At 37.3% G+C, this 17,055-nt stretch overlaps 1 protein-coding gene across 1 annotated transcript; it reads right to left on the reverse strand.

Moving 5' to 3' along the window:
* Positions 1 to 1,454: 1,454 nt before the first annotated feature.
* On the reverse strand, positions 1,455 to 15,351 carry LOC148017860 (uncharacterized). Its single transcript, XM_087661506.1, has 8 exons — positions 15,020 to 15,351; positions 14,454 to 14,723; positions 13,033 to 13,938; positions 12,412 to 12,840; positions 12,252 to 12,303; positions 11,651 to 11,761; positions 11,383 to 11,443; positions 1,455 to 1,654 (listed from the first exon to the last, which is right to left on the reverse strand). Exons 1-8 carry the CDS (start codon positions 15,349 to 15,351, stop codon positions 1,455 to 1,457), a joined length of 2,361 nt encoding a protein of 786 aa, XP_087517632.1.
* Between the last annotated feature and the right edge of the window lie 1,704 nt (positions 15,352 to 17,055).

The raw sequence follows: 17,055 nt of genomic DNA on the forward strand, positions 1-17,055 counted from the left end.
TAGGTAGGTAGCATTTTGCACCACTGTGCTTATGGGATTCAAGACATCTTGTCCTAGAGCATATATCATTTGTCATTTCTCAACACCCCTCCTCAAATGATGAGTTCCTACACTTGCTGACTTTTGACCCCCCTACATGTGATAACATACATGGCCCGGGAGACTAGCTCATAGGCAGCCTAGTAAAGTTAAAGCTTGAAACTTTGCATCTTTGGTAAGGGTTTTGTTTTACAAAGCAAATCCACCAAGGAAAATCATAAGATCCACTATGGGAAAGATCATTTCTTCAAAACATTCTGTCAGATTTGTTATTTGATAGCGGAAGCATCTTCTTCTCTTTCATTCATGCCTCCCTTCATCTTTTCTCTCTCATTCTCTCATTGTTTCCCTATTTCTCTCTCCCTCTCTCTCTCTCTCTATTTGTATTTTTTCCTCCATCTCTCTTATTCTCTCTCCTTCTATGTCTCTTTCTCCCTCCCTCTAAAATGATATGCCCTAATAATGAACAATGATAACAAACATAGATTGGTTTGGAAATGCCAAGAAGTGAACTAGAGAGAGAGAAAGAGGAGAGAGAAGATTGCAGAAGAGAGGAAATGAGTGCAAAAGAGAGAGAAAGAGAGTGACAAGGAGAGAGAACTACTAGAATAGGAGAGAGAAAGACTGTGAAGAAGGGAGAGGGGGTTGGAAGCCATGAAAGGACAGGAGGAGCTAGAGAGAGATGAAGGACAAAGTTGTATTATTAGGTAAAAATTGATTACCTGTGCATATGTCCTTTGCTCTTTTATATGCCCCTAATTCAACTCTTTACATTCCATCCTCACTCGAATGTTTTTGTCCTTAAAAAAAAAAGAGACTTTTTACAAATTGTCAAGTGGTGGAAAGGGGCAGGTTACTTTGCATGGACTAAAAATAGATTGGCCTAGTCTTCAAGAATTCACAAAATAAGTACAATTGGAGGGCTGAAAATCAAGTACAAAGTATTGACATCCATTTGGGAATATTAAAATGAAATATTGGATCAAAATGTTGTCATTAAGAGCTCCTTCCAGATGGAGACTCTATGTTATCCACTGCAAACCTTACTGTACTAAATCTGGAACAACTTTGGATTGGCTGAGCCAAATCAGACATGCTATAGCTCCAAACGAAGCTCTCGTAAATACTTTCAACCCATGTGACTCATACATGCCTATCATTAATTTAGCATTAAATCTGGTCTAAAATAGAGATAAGTTCTGTAGTGAAACAAAGCCCACTAGTTAGCATGATATTTGCCTCAAAATTCTTGAAGGTAAGGACATCATTCCCAAAGTAATGCTGGTCCCTCCACACAGAGAGTTAAGTCCAACCCTTAGCCTCCTAGGTCAAAAGGAAAGGTAATATCCCATCCGTGCATCATGACTACCAAATCAAAGATATCATCACTCATGAAATAATATGCATGTACTAAATTATGAATCCACAAAAGTATAAGAAACTGAATCAAATAGAAGCCCATGGTCATGTTCTTCCTCATCAGAAACTTCATAGCCTGTAACTGTAAAGCCTTTATCTTCCTCTTGACCATCATCAAAATTGTCTTCAGCATGACTATCCTTATCCTCTTCATCTGAATATTCAAAGTACCACAAATATCCTTGCATTCTTTGCTCTGCACATATCTTTGTGATTAAAATACATCAGTTCAACACATCTATAACATAACCCTTGGGCATGCAATTCTTTGATCTAGTCACCGGCTAATTTTCTAGCTTTACAAGTTTTAGACACAATGTTACCCACATCATCACTATATAGATCAAGAATAGAATAATTATATTAATGTCCATGGTATTCATGAGAAGCATATGGTTGAGAAGTATATGAATGTTGCTCATAGTCATATTGCTGCACATATAGATATTGGTGTCGATGAGAGAGTGATTGGCTATACTCATTATTGTATATATTTAGCAATGATTGCAATAAGTCTTGTTGAGCTATTGCATCATCCATAGCAATCGATACAACCAACATATACTTGTCATGTACATGCACTAAACCCTCTTGCAAAACAACATTACAATAAATATTGATAAGAGCTTCCAAGATGCATGGCTACACCAATTGGTCCATATGAGATGTCAAGTGTTTGGCAAGTTCTCGTTCTATCTAGACAACATCTATCACTTCGACTACCATCATGGTTGCATCAAAATAAATAAGTGCATATATGCCAATACATCAAGCATGTCAAGCATGTGAGCAATTGACTTGTTGAGTTCCATTTCTCGAATAATACTCATAATATTGCTACTGGATGCCACTTGCCTCCTATAAGACACTTCTTTAGAGTCAATATTTCCTTGTGGTACATGATGGGGATCAAAACCATGTGAGCAACACCCCTGCTAAAGTACATTTTGCATCATAATCCACTAATGTTGATGAAGTTGTGTTGTCATTTTTGCTATACAAACAAGCTGAAATTACAGTTGCTCTGAAGTCCACTCCAATAAACTACTCTAACACCCAAAATTTCTCTAACTGAAATCTTCAACAAACCCAAGATGGATCAAACTATTGTGCCTACAAGCGAGGTCTGAAGATTTGCAATAGAAGAGCAAATGTGCATGCAAGTTAGATCACTACATACTACAAGAGCAGTGACAAAATACTCAATTGTTATATTGAATCTCTGTTCATGGTTGCAAATTTTGCATTCCAAGAAACTATATAAAGAGCTTAAAAAATATACTTGTAATCTGCCTATATAGAAATTGAGATTTTAATTTGATCTGCCCGCTCCCATACTAGGATTAGTGATCACTCACAGACGTGAGCTAGCAGAATGGGCCATAGCAATGCAAGTGTCCAATTGTGGTTGTTAACTTTTTACCACTACTCAAGCTTCACAACAAGGAGCAAGGTCCAGACATAGAAAGGCTACATCTATTGAACATGATCAGAAGAAAGGCTAGTAGAATGGCCCATAGCACTGTAAGTGTCCAATTGTGGTTGTTAACTTTTTACCACTACTCAAGCTTCACAACAAGGAGCAGGGTCCAGACAGAGAAAGGCTACATCTACTGAACATGAACTCACAGACGTGAGCTAGTAGAATGGCCCATAGCACTGTAAGTGTCCAATTGTGGTTGTTAACTTTTTACCACTACTCAAGCTTCACAACAAGGAGCAGGGTCCAGACAGAGAAATGCTACATCTACTGAACATGATGAAAAGAACGTTAGTCAACTTGTAGAAGACAATGATGCTTCCAGTCAGTTTGATAATGACAATTCCTACAATGATAGCAGGTGCTGGATTTCAGTCTACTTCTTGAAATCAACATCAGGAACTGAATTTCAATCTCCTTCCTTAGATTAACACAAAGAAGTGTAGGATTTGCAAACTTGAGCAACTCATCTTGCTGTTGCTTTATTTAGGTGAATTGGCTTTGTCACATTCAACAATCACCTTTCATCAAAATGTGTCACTGTAGGATTCCTCCTAAATTTGCAAATGTAGGAGGTGAAGACAATTCGGATAAGGGTCATCACAAGAAGCTTAACCTCTTGTTGGCTTGCCTTGCCTCAATTTTGTGCTCCAGTGCCTAACCTATTTAGTTCCATTTGATCATCTACTTCCTGTTCATTGTGCTTGTATCTATTATTGGTTCAATAGTGTTTGGCATTCGGATTGACCATGACATGCCAAACTGGTGGTATCTGAGACCTAATGATCCCACTAATTACTTTGATCCAAAGAAACCCTTCTTGGCTACCTTGTTGCAACTCACAACTGAGCAAGGTTTATCAACCAATATCTTCACATGTAATGATGAGACTGACTATTGCAAGGAATGATGAGACTAATTGATGCAAGGAAAGCACTCAAAGCAGGTGAGATTGCATTATGACTTCACTATTAGATTGATTGCCCTGCCTCAACAATGCTAAGACTCCCTCAAGCCCTTATGAAAACTTGAAAAAGTATTTCTCATTGCTAATTTCTACATCAAGTTCTCAACTATGCTACAGTTGTATGTCAGTCTCATCAAAACTGCTATACTCAATCATTCTTATGTATATGTCACACCTTGCTCAAGCTCTAAGATCTCTATAATCATGCTCTCAACATGATTTGGATTAACAGAAACTTCATGGTTGTGAGGCACGTCTATGATGGAGCTTGAAGCATAAGCATAATTTGACCAACCAAACCCTTCAAGATGAACTGGGGTCAATGCTAGTGAAGGTACTAATTGTCAAACTCTTGAAGCACCCCTTACTCTGCATCAACAACTTTGACTTCCTTGGTTATGCTGCCACCATGAACATGTTCTCCAACATTTATACTTTGTTGGTTCTTTGTCACAAAGTCCAGATTGTTGACACATCCATGGGCATTAGTTTCCCCCATGCGAAGCTAGCAAGGATTTTGGAATGTTCCAGAATCAACACCCTTGGGCTCCAAGATCAACACCTTGGGACTCCCTTCCCCAAAAATGCAACATATGGTACAATAGGTAGATCTCTTTGGAATCCATAACTGCATTTGTTTGCTACCGCAAAAATGTTCATAGGAGTTGAACCAAATATCTCTAGTATGTGAGGAGGCAAAATTGCTCTTGCAAATGTTTTTTTCTTTTTTCAAATTTGAAACAAACATTAGAGAGTCCACTCATCTCTTCTAAAATATCCAACTTGCTTCCAACATTTGTGGTAAATGATTTGCAATGCCTGAAAGGCTCAGTACAATTGTGCTTATGTCATCAATAGCTCTAGGTGCACAAATTATAGAAGGGTAGCTAGTTGGCACATTAGTGCAGCCCAAAGTTGTTCATGATAGCCTTTCCTCCCTTACATGTTATGGGCATGTTGAGGATTACAGTTTTTACATCCCTTGTAAGGCACAAAACAATCCTACACTTTACACAGAACATTCATGCACTTTTGACTCCTGCTAAAGAAGTAGCTCTTGCTTCTACTTTTGGGCAATCTGCCAGAGTTATTGAGAGAATGCATACACCATGTCTAGCTCACTTTTCACAATAGCCTCCTATCGATTTTGCAGTTTTGCCTCAAGCTCTTGAATTGCCGTAATACTTAAATCATTTCATGCATCCAGATGTCATTCCATCCTTACAGATATAGAGAAACTTGGGTTGTAGATACACAGAAATCTACCCAGGAGTAACAGAACACCTCAATGCTTCAATTCCGTACTTCGAGCAATTTTCATGGGCCTGGGTTGAGACTTGGATTATTGTTTAGCAATTAAAAAAAGACATCTCTTCATTTTATTGATGTGAAGCCTGTCACATGATGTGGAGCCAACACTCTTAAGTGCTCTCAATACTAAAAATGAGAAAAATCCTTATGAGACACTAGCAACAAAACCAAAGCAAATAATATGATATGCAAATGGAGATGAAGATGCCAGATTTGGAGCAGATAACCTAACTCTTTATCTAGCAGAACAATCTCTAGTGTCGATACCTTCTTCACTTGACCTCAATTCAAATAATAGCATGATCCTCTGAGGCTACGTTTAGCATGATCTTATTTCCCAAATCTATTTGATCATTCATGTGAGCTTGTTGCTATTTGGAAGGCTCCAGGTCATTGGATCCTTTTGTTGTGGTCATTTCTTTAGGAGTGGAAGTAACCATTGACCGCATGCTTTGAGGCTGCATAGATAGCTTGTGCAGATAAAGGTGACTTGCCAGCAACACTACTAACCAAAACAATATGGCCATGATTCCTCTTAAGCATAGAAGGAACAAGTAACTAAGTGAATCAAAATTTCCCCAATACATTGACTTCAAATGTAGTCTTTAAGAACTCATCATTTGCCTCACGGGCTACCATTTAGGGTGTGTGTTTGCAGCATTCTGCACAATGTAATCAACTCCAACCCCATCAAAAGATGCTTCTGTGCTAGTTTAATGGATTGTTTAAGTTCTTCAGCACCAACAACAAGATCTAGTGGTAGTACTACTCTATTACTGGCCCAAATGTTTTTAGTATAGCACTTGATGAATCAGCAAGCCACTTTGGCTGCTCACATTGTTGTGTTTCTTCACCCAGTATCTCACCCAGGAAGACTCAGTGTAGAAACAACAAAGTCACCTGGACTAGCTTTGGGTGACTATTGTTTCTTAGATGACCCATTAGAACACTTGCTCAATTAAAAGACATCTGACCTTTCAAAATCCAAATCTAGGCATGGCAGGGCCCTTCAAGTGGAAAATTCTCCTACCTCCACTGGCATAACAAAGTTCAGATCCCTACCTGTAAGTTCCGCCCATATTTTTGGTCATCTTTACTTACATAGGATAAGTTTGGATTCCTCACAACCTCAGTCCCATGAATACATTGTGGATTGGACAACCCTCTGTAATGCTCCCTCTGCATCCTGTAAGACAAGACATGATTGCTATCCAAGGATAAAACACACAGACATCAAGTAACATTCTCCTTAATGAGAGCCTTGAACCACATCTTGCCGACTTTGAGCATAAATTGATAGTCCTTGTAAATCTAATAACTCTCTTCTATGTAGCTTTCAAAAAAAGCACAAAGGAACAAAATGTCGTATTACAATCCAATGGCCCTTCACCTCCAATGGATGAAGGTGCTTTGTTGGTTGGTTGAACTACCTCAATCGAAATGTCTTAGCTATTTGATTTAATGGATAGTGAAACATCAGCAAGGCTCTGGCAATCCAAATGGCCAAGCATTCCTGAGAATACTAAGAAGTATTTCACACCAAGAAGCTGTAACAAAGACAACATGTATTGCTTTTGCAATGGGCATTAATGCAAAGGTATCTTGCTGAAGCCATATCTATACAACATAGTGCTTATGTTGCTAGAATCAAGTTCAACAATTCTTAAGCTTGTCAAGCTTTAAATCTTCCTCTCAAGCTTCAAATCTTGCCAAGATTTTGAAGGACAAGCTTTAAATCTTTCTCTCAAGCTTTAAATCTTCCTCTCAAGCTTTAAATCTTGACAAGATTTTGAAGGTCCTTACTATAGGTACCCTTCAAGGCTGAAGGAAGGTAAAAGCCCTTTAGATCTGAGATGTTTAGTCAAGTCTTGATGGATTTCTATAATTTGCATCATTAGTAGAGTGGAGATAATGGGCTGAAGGTTCCATGGGAGTCTTAGAAATGAAGAAGAAGAAGCTCTTTCCTAAAAAGTAACCACAGTTTGTTTCTCTTCCATGTCCAATTGACTCCTATTTGACCATGTTACCTTCAAAATTGCATAAAATTTGATGATGACATGCTATTTTGTCCTTCCACCACCATATTTGTCCCAAAGATCTCTAGATTTAATCTTCTTCCAACTATAGATGTCCTACAAGCCACTACTAGTCACTATCCGTGTCATGCACTTGTAGTACTTGTCTGAAATTTATTTTATAGTGAAAATTTAGATAGAAATAGAAAAAAAAAGATCAAAGACCAATGCTTTGATACCACTTGTCAAGAAGTGAACTAGAGAGAAAGAAAGAGAAGAGAGAAGACTACAGAAGAGAGAGGAGTGCAAAAGAGAGAGAAAGAGAGTGACAAGGAGAGAGAAATACTAGAATAGGAGAGAGAAAGGCTGGGAAGAAGGAGAGGGATGGCTGGAAGCCATAAAAGGACAAGAGGATCTAGAGAGAGATGAAGGACAAAGTTGTATTATTATGTAAAAATTGATTACCTGTACATATGTCCTTTGCCCACAGGAAAGTTCCTTAAACAACTCCTTTGGAAAAGGAAGTTGAGATTTAACTTGTTTGAGTACTTATTAATGATAGTATAAGTTGTGGATTGAGGAATACAAATCCATGATTATTAATCGATACAAACCCATTTAGTAATGAATTTCCAAGAATGTAAGATATATGCACCATGGTTAGTTTGGGGGATTCTAGAGGAGAAACCAACATAAGACTTTTCATTCACAAAGTATAAGAGATGGATAGTAGGGTAAGGCAAGATGAACTTGGATTGTTTCGTATCAAGCTTGTCATTGGCACTCAAAGAAAGATTTTATAAACGTATGTGTATGAAATGAAAAGTAGTATATTAGCTTCCTTAGGGGAAAAATTTTAAACGATATATGTCTCTATTGGTCGTGGCAAATGAAGTAGAACCATTGTGCTTATTCTTGGTAGGGTTGTTTTTCTTGAGTTTTTCCTTAAGAAAAAGGGAAGAAAGTTACCAACTATTGTTAATTTGATTCATGGTGACACATTTTAGTTTTTAAACGGCCTCCTACCAATGCTAACAAAAGTCAACATTTTAGTGTAATTGTATTGGTTGGACTTCTAAAATACTAATTAGAATTTTGTTATGCCCTTAAAAATACTAGCTAATTTCTTGAGTGTGCAGATAAAGCTGACATTTTATTTGTTGCTTTTGGAAACTTGCATTTGTTTTTACCTATTGAAAAAATGGTTTTTTTGTGAGCATTTCCTCTTGCTTTGAATAGCTCTCTCTCTCTCTCTCTCTCTCTCTCTCTCGCATGTGTTCTTCTTCTTCTTGTTCTTCTCCTCCCGCCCCTTCTCTCTCTCTCATATCTAAATTATAATATTCAAATGCCACTACTTATGGTGAATGATTTATTTCTTTAGGGAGGGTGCTTTCTATTTTAAATGTGATCACATTATAGTATTAAGAATGATAGGGTGAACGTACATCCTATCCTATGGGGGAGTAAACCAAGGCAGAGAGCCCTTTACTCTGAAGAGGATGCATATTGTCTTGTAGGGAGATGTGTGAACTAACTCAAGAGTAGGTTTAGGGTGCTTACGCCGAGAGCCCATGTATACTAAATAGCGTGCAAGGCTGTAGGAGGTTGGTGCCGTAATTTTACAACAGAAGTTTTTCCTTTCGAGTGGCACGGAAAAACTTCTGTAGAGTACCTCCAGGAAGTTTTTACAGTAGGAGGTACTCTACAGGAAGTTGTGTGTGGGACGGGGGGAGCGGGCGGTTCTCGGGAGAGGTCGATTTCGACCGCCCCCCGTCCCCGTGCGGTTGCTGAATTCGAAGAGGCCGAAGCTCTCGGTTCCCCGCTGGAGCCCACCACCACGTCTTGGTCGGGACTCGGCGGGCGTGATGGCAAAAGGCCCATTGTTGCACCATGCATTCATTGTGTCTATTATCTAATTCTATCAATTTCTTTATCGAGGAGAAGACAAACAAGAGCCATTGGAAGGCCTACACAAGCTCTACTTTTGGCGATTTGCTATCTTCTACCATTTGCAAAGGGGAAAACTTAAGGGCTTTGCTTGAAGGCCTTGCTTAAGGAGGCTTTTAAAGCCCTCTATGGTTAAAGGGCATGCTTTCAACATAAGCTTGGGGCTTGTTTATTTGGAAAATTTCACCTTCAAGTAAGGGGATAAGATTTGATCACATGTCTAAATATTAATCATATTAGAAAATTTTTTAAATTCTTAAATATATGGTCTTATGGGAGTTGTTTGAAGCACCCGAAGATCTTAATAAGCCAACATGGAAGAGAAAAAATAGCATAACTCTTAGGATAATAGCTTGGGGTCTATCCAATGATGTCCTATATCACATTTTAGGAATAAAAAGTGCAAAAGAGGCATGGAAAGAGCTAGATAAGATATTCGGCTCTCAAGGAAGAAACTCTAAAATTAATATATTAATGGAAATTTTCAGGTGCGATCTAAACCAATATAATAGTCTAACATAACTAATAAACAAATTTAAAAGCCTAAAAATATAGCTACATTCAATAGTCAAAGATATTAAAAGAAGATGAAGCCATTGCCGTGCTACTCAATAGTGTGGATAAACCTAACAAAGGTTATGAGTAGGTGGTAGCAACACTAAGGAATGTAGTTGATGGAAAACTCAGTGCAATTGAAGCTGCTTTATATAAGCAAGAATGTAAACTTACAAAAAAAATCAAAACTCTACACCAAGCCCCATAGTAATTGCACTTTACAACAAATGCTCTTCTTCAAAAATTATTTGCAAGATCTACGAGAAAAATGGACACAAAGAGCAAGAATATTGGAACAAAGGAAAACCAAGGTACAAAAGTTACAAAAAGTTTGGACACATCGAGAAAGAATGTTTGAGCTAGAAAGTAAATTTTGAAAAGGAGACAAACTTTGAACAATATCTTGAAACTCTCTTCTAAATTATCTACACTTTGGGAGGACAACCTACATTCTTAGGTGCAATTATCTAAAGGGTAAGCTAGCAGAAATAGGGGGTGTTAAAAAATATGTGTGGTGCTAGAGGCACATGTAACTTAATCCCATAAGCAAAGAGTAAGGTGTATGTCCAAGCTAAAAAGCTAAAAAACAATGTACTTGCTTCACTATCAATCAATATAGTCTCTTTCATGCCATTATGGTTTCATTTTGGTTCTTCTACTTTCCCCCATAGTTTACTCTCACTCTCTTGCCTCAACCATGTTTTGTAATAGAAGTAACATCATAAGACCAATTATAATTTGAGAATATAAATTTGAATCATTTCTCACAATAACATTAGAAAAAAAAGACTAAAAAATGAGCCCTTAAAAATATTATAGTTTAAGAGGTGGGTTATTTGGATTATCCAATAGGAAAGCAAATTGGTGACATCCATGTAGGGTGAATCTTCTCTCTCTAAATCTTTGGTTTTTTTAAAAAAGTGGATAATGGGAGATTTAAAACAGGGAGAATGAATAATACATAATTTTTGAGTACCTCTATTCTCGTACTTTGCTTCCTCTGCTCTTTTGTTGGGCTTTTTAAATTTTGGTTTTTTTCCTCTTACTAGGAACTCAATTTGACCCAAAAATTGAGTACTAGACTTCTTTCACTGTTTGTTCCATTTTGGTGAGTTTTCATTGCCATTGCAACTCTCTGATAAGAGTAACTAGGTGCTCCGCACCTAGACTCAGCCCAGCGCTTCGCCCGGGATGTGAAGCATAAATGTTTTAATTTATTCACACATTCTTCCACTTAGTAATGAATCAAGTAGTCTTGCAATTTTTAAACTTCATAAAAAAATCTAATAATTCCACACAATAACTTTGATTATCCAAACCGTAATAATTGGAAAACATAACTGAAGCAAAAGTGATTTTTAAATATCACTGAAAGAATTCCAACTATAACAACAGGTAAATGGAAAAGAGTATAAAATGTTTTCAAAAAGATAGTTGTACTGTAGAAAATCAACTATAAAAAAGAAAGCTTTCTCTTCTTAGATGAATTATCAATCGTGGATCTAGCACGGGGAACATGTGTGGGCGAAGCTGTGACACGCCCCGCGCAGATTATGCTGCAACATCTAAAAACAAAAAAAAAAACTTTAAAAATAAAGATATTAAATTTATAAAGCAAAACATTAATTAATGAAAATGGTAAGTATTACCTGGGGACGTGATATGATTGGCTCTCACATTAGTAGAGCAGTCGGCGGAATTTGGATGAAACTGATGCAAAGTTACAAAACATGATAAATCTTTAAACTCCCATTTACTCCAGTCATTCGGTATGTGTCTAGTATGGGACCGAGATATGAAGTACTCAACATCTGTTTGTCTAACATAGTAGCATTGGATCCATCCAAAATATAAAATTTCTACATATAAAGGAGTGTTTCCATTAGTAAATCTATCATTGGGTAATCTTTCGATTACCCTAGCCAAAGTTCTCCAGATAATAGCATCCGTAGTAATAGTTCGCAATGCTTCTTGAAGTCTCATTTGATAAGGAGAGGCACGATAATATTCAAATACTGTTTGGGCCATCTATCAATAAAAATTAGAAAACATAAAAATATATGATTAAAAAATAATAAATACACTTTGATGATATTGCACAAAAAATTTAATGCAAATATAATATGATAGAAATATGAAATAACTTTTATGGTAGAAATAATTTAAACACAATGTTCTCATATAGTAAAACAAACATACGTCTAACTTCACATAAAATCATGAATATCTATGCATACATGAGAGATATGATTAAAACATTAAAGTATTAAATCAGAGAAAATAAGTCAAACTTGCTTTTCATCAACGAAGAACGCACTACTGAAAAATAACATAAGAAAGCACAACACTACATTTTATAGATATGTGAACAAAGAAGAAAAAAAGGCGTTGATTGTATTAAAATAAAAACAATATGCAAATATAATATGAGAGAACAAACATTACACTTTTGAAAAAATAGAGGTTACAATACTTTCTGTAAAACTTCATTATATACAATATTGATTGTACCATTTACCATGTCCTCTTTCTCATTAATCAAGACTTTCAATCTATCCGGAGACTTTACTCTGGAGAAAGCAACATAGAGTTGACCATGAGTAAAGACTGGGGTTTTTAGATATATTCCCAAACATGATAACGTTTGGCCTTGAGATTTGTTGATTGTCATTGCAAACGCCAAACGGACTGGGAATTGCAAGCGTTTCATTGAGAAAGGAAGTTCTAGTGTAGTTGGGATGAAAGTTATCCTTGGGATAAAAACTCTGTCACCAATATTGGTCCCCGTAATTATCTCTGCATCAATGACCTTGTTATTGAAAGCCTTGCATACTAGCCTAGTACCATTGCATAAACCTTTAGAAGGATTCAAGTTCCTGAGCAATATTATTGGAGCATTTACTTTGAGCAGCAAGATATGAGGAGGAATACCTCCACCGAGGTCAAGGGAATTTAGATATTCCACAGAATAGAGGAATGAGTTCTCCTCAGTTCTATCCACAGAATCAGCACTGTAGTATTGTTTAACCTCTCCCGGCATTAGCTGCAATGCATGATTGTTTATCATTTCCACATCATTGTTTTGAGGTGCAAGAATGGCACGTCCACTAAAGAACGTTTTGTAATCAATTACACAATTCATTTCACAATAGACAAAATTGATCAAGTCTTGCATAGATCCTCCCTTCAACAACAATGCAGGTGGAATTTGCAATATATTATTAGTATGTGTTAAATCTTTTCCATCTCCAATGTCTTGCAACCATGCAACAAACTGACCCTCATCTGATGCGACCTACATATTCTGTGTAAGTTTCAAAACATTGAAATATTGCCAAAAATTGGAACAACATATAGCAACACCGACAATATCCTCACGGGTACCCTTTGGTACAACATGCAATATTTGCCTAAAATCTCCACCTAGTAGAATAACTTTACCACCGAATGGCATATCACACTGCATTATATCCTTTAAAGTTCTGTCAAGTGCCTCAAAGGTATTACGATGCAACATAGGAGCTTCATCCCACAAAATAAGACTTGCCTCTTTTAACAGTGCTGCAAGATGACTTTGAATAGGTATATTGCATGTAGAATTATTATCTGCCTGTAATGGAATTTTGAACTTTAAATGGGCAGTACGACCATGTGGCAAAAGCAATGCAGCAACACCAGAGGATGCTGTAGCTATTGCAATGCGACCTTGACTGCGAAGCTTTGCAAGCAAACATTTGTATAGGAATGTTTTTCCAGAACCGCCTGGGCCATCTAAGAAAAATGGTTTACCCAAACCACTATCAATGGCATTCATTATTGCCATAAAACAATTTCTTTGTCCATCATTCAACAAAGCTTGCATTGCTAAGAATGTATTCTCTTGTTCTACTTTATCATATAGTTGTTCATCAAGGATCAAAGGATTTGTATATTCTTGCATTGTCACCTCAGGCAATCCATGATACTCTGCCAAATTGCGACCATGTTGATCTAAAAGTTTTTGAATATACATCAATGCATGATTATTAGCCTCATCTTGCATATCAACATTTCGCCTATTTTGCAAGGAGAGTCGATGTTTTATATCCTCTGTCAACGGACCTAAGAACTCTTCCCATAGAGCCCCAGGTCGGGGGCAGGCGAACAAAATACCAAGATGGATGCAAACAAATTTCTTAATTGAGCACTGGTTTGTATCAATGCAGCTTCACGCAAACACATTTGCCATTCATAATCTATTTCCAACATTCCTTTTGCAATGCAAGCCTCCTTAAAAGTTGAATATACCACATTATTAACCGTACGCAATGCCTCAAATGATGTGCAACCCTTGCATACAATGAGTAGTAGCCGCAAATAGTATTTTTCTCCACACATAGGTGAAACAAAGTATATTCGACCACATGTGTTTCCTTGCTTTCTCTTTGTCCACATTTTTTTGCGTGCATTCCAAACCCAAAACATTGGAAAGTCTTGATAGAGAACTGTGTTAGCATCAGGGTGCAAACGATTGCATGTAAACCATTCTGTGAGAGTTGTTTTTTGAGCATTTTCATTTTGCACCACATCACGTATGTTATCAGAGTCACGAAAGGAAACAGTATTCTCTCCAGGTAAATGTATTTGCAATCGTTGAATATCGGGTTTCTCATCATGAAGTTTGAATTCAAATATTCGCCAACATGCTTCTGAAGCCGAAATATATCATGCATCTAAGTACCTCTCAATCTCATCAATATTTTGTGCATCAATATTTTCTGCGTCAATATCATTGGAACCGGAACCACGCGTACTTGTAAACCGAATGGTTGCTCGATCATGGCCCTTATATACATATTTATACAAATATTTGACAGCTGCAATTGTCGAGCAAACCTCAACATTTATGTGAGCACTATACTTGGAACTCAAATAAGGATTGTAAGGCACTATCCATCGATTATCCAAGAGGTTACCATTAGCATTATGAGTTTTTCCATCCTCTCGACGTCTGTATAAAAGATAACCAGATTTATCAACTGTAGTTGTATGTATAATTTTTTTTGGATAATCCTTTATACACTTTCCGTCCACCATGCAAGCACTTTTTGGATTGAACTCACCACACGGACCATGTACGTTACATTTAGTAATAATTTGATACAAATCCGAAAACCTTTCCTTATCAGGCAGCTCAGCGCACACCAGTCTATCATAATGACGTGCTTCTAGTGGCTTAAGCGTGGTTCTAATATCAAGAGCGTATGTGAATGAGGCAAGCCTCTCTTTTGGAATTCTATGACGGACACATATCCAGCAACTTTACCAAACAACTCATTTTTTACTATCGACTGCATCATGTCCTTATGTTTCAAATGAAAAACTCTAGCAGTTAAATCTGGTCGATCATGTGCAGTTTGACCAGGCAACAAAGCATCTGTAATTTCAGACCACTTAGGATTGCATGTCATGGTGATAAACAAATCAGGTTTACCTTTGCTACGTACAATTGCCATAGCATCTTGATATAATTGGTACATGAATCTTGGTCCACCTGTAAAGCTAGATGGCAATACTATTCTCCTGCCCACACCAATCCCAGTGATATTAGTATCAACTGCATCCAAACCATTGACCATATCAGCCAATCCCCTATACATTTCAACTCGCAATGTTGCTTGATTATGATGACACCAAGCCAATCTACATTGCTCAATGCTACAATAAGCATCGACAATGTATTCTTGTAGCAAGTGACCACCCCTTAAAAGACATGCATTAGTATCATCTCGAATCTGAAGTCGAAAAGCGTAATATTGCATTTGAGTGACACAATCTTTATTTGCAAGATTATTGGCATTAATATGAGCATCAATAAATGCATATGGAACTTTAGTATGCCATCCATCCTCTCCATTTGGAAAAAGAAGAACACATAACAGTGGCATATATGCCTTGTGCAAGTTAGAAATATAAATCAAATGGCCTTATCGTGTACGAACTTGAATGCTACGATGATCAAGTGTATCATCATCACCTTGTCCAGGCATGATCGCAGCAACCTCACTTGCAGTGGGAACTGAATATTGTCTAGACGTGGATCGATTTTGAAAAATGGACATTCTTATTTCTACTGATGGATTGCATTGCAAGCTTGCACCAACTGCTATAAAGGCCTGTGCGTAAGCATTGTGATCATGCATCATTTGTTGAAGCTCTTGTAGCAAGTCTGGCAAAAGCCTAGGTAAAACCCCCATGCGATTCAATAACTCATGATCAGTGTCATAAATATAAAGTTGTGCAAACTTTGGCATTTGTTGTCCATCCTCACTTGGCAATAGGGAACCCATCCGGTGATATATTGATCCATGAACTCGAAAAGTATAACCATTTCCATTTTGAGGCAAAAGCTCATCAAATTTTGCACCCATTGAAACAAAAGCCAATGTGCTATTATAAGCACGTATATTTTTTTTGAACTCTCTGCTTTGTGGATGTGTGCCATCAAGCAAATTACACAGAGGTTGTGGTGGTTGCTGTAGAGCTGGCAAAATTACTTTCCCTTCTCTACAGCAATGCTTTCCAATCGAAGTTGTACGCATTGTTTTAGTTTCATCATGCCACAACTTAGCCATGCAATGGTGACAAACCTTGCAAAGGGTACCAATTGCATGCAAATTTGGTTTTTGGAAGAGCAAAATTGTTACTGATGGATGAATATCCAAATTAGGTGGCATGTCATGGAGAATTGAGCAAAATCCACCATTTTGAGGTAGAAATATAGGAGCTTGAATATTGTACTGGTCATGTAGCATCTTAGTACTTGCATCTGCATGATGGATAGCTTCATTCTCTTCTTGAATAAGGCGAGGCAATTGAACATCTAAGGACAGTAATGGTGCACCAGGCATTTGAGCACTTATATCAATTGTATTTGTTGTAATGCGATGCAATTGTTGTAATTGCGTTCTTGCTCTTTCCCTGTGTCTACGTTCAGCTCTAGTAGCATCAAGCATTTGCCTACAATTTCTTAATCCACTATTTGGATTATTTGTGTTTCCATTTCTTTGTGGACTTATGCTACGTACCCCCACTCCGAAGGGTAGCAATTCATGGTTATCCAACATCTCAACATCTATATTGTGGATAGTTGCATTGTCTCCTTGACGAATAGGAGGTGGTTGAACTTCCAACGGCAACAATGGTGCAATTGGCATTTGGTCACTTGTAGCTTGGATGCTATTGTATCTATCTCTATCTATGGTAGCATGATGCAGTTGTTGCAATTCTGTTCTAACTATTGCCATGTGCATACATTCAGCTCTTGTAACATTAAGCATTTG

This window comes from Lygodium microphyllum, chromosome 21 (assembly GCF_053477565.2).
Source record: "Lygodium microphyllum isolate KBCC chromosome 21, Lygodium_microphyllum_v1.1.10, whole genome shotgun sequence".
Taxonomy (NCBI): domain Eukaryota; kingdom Viridiplantae; phylum Streptophyta; class Polypodiopsida; order Schizaeales; family Lygodiaceae; genus Lygodium; species Lygodium microphyllum.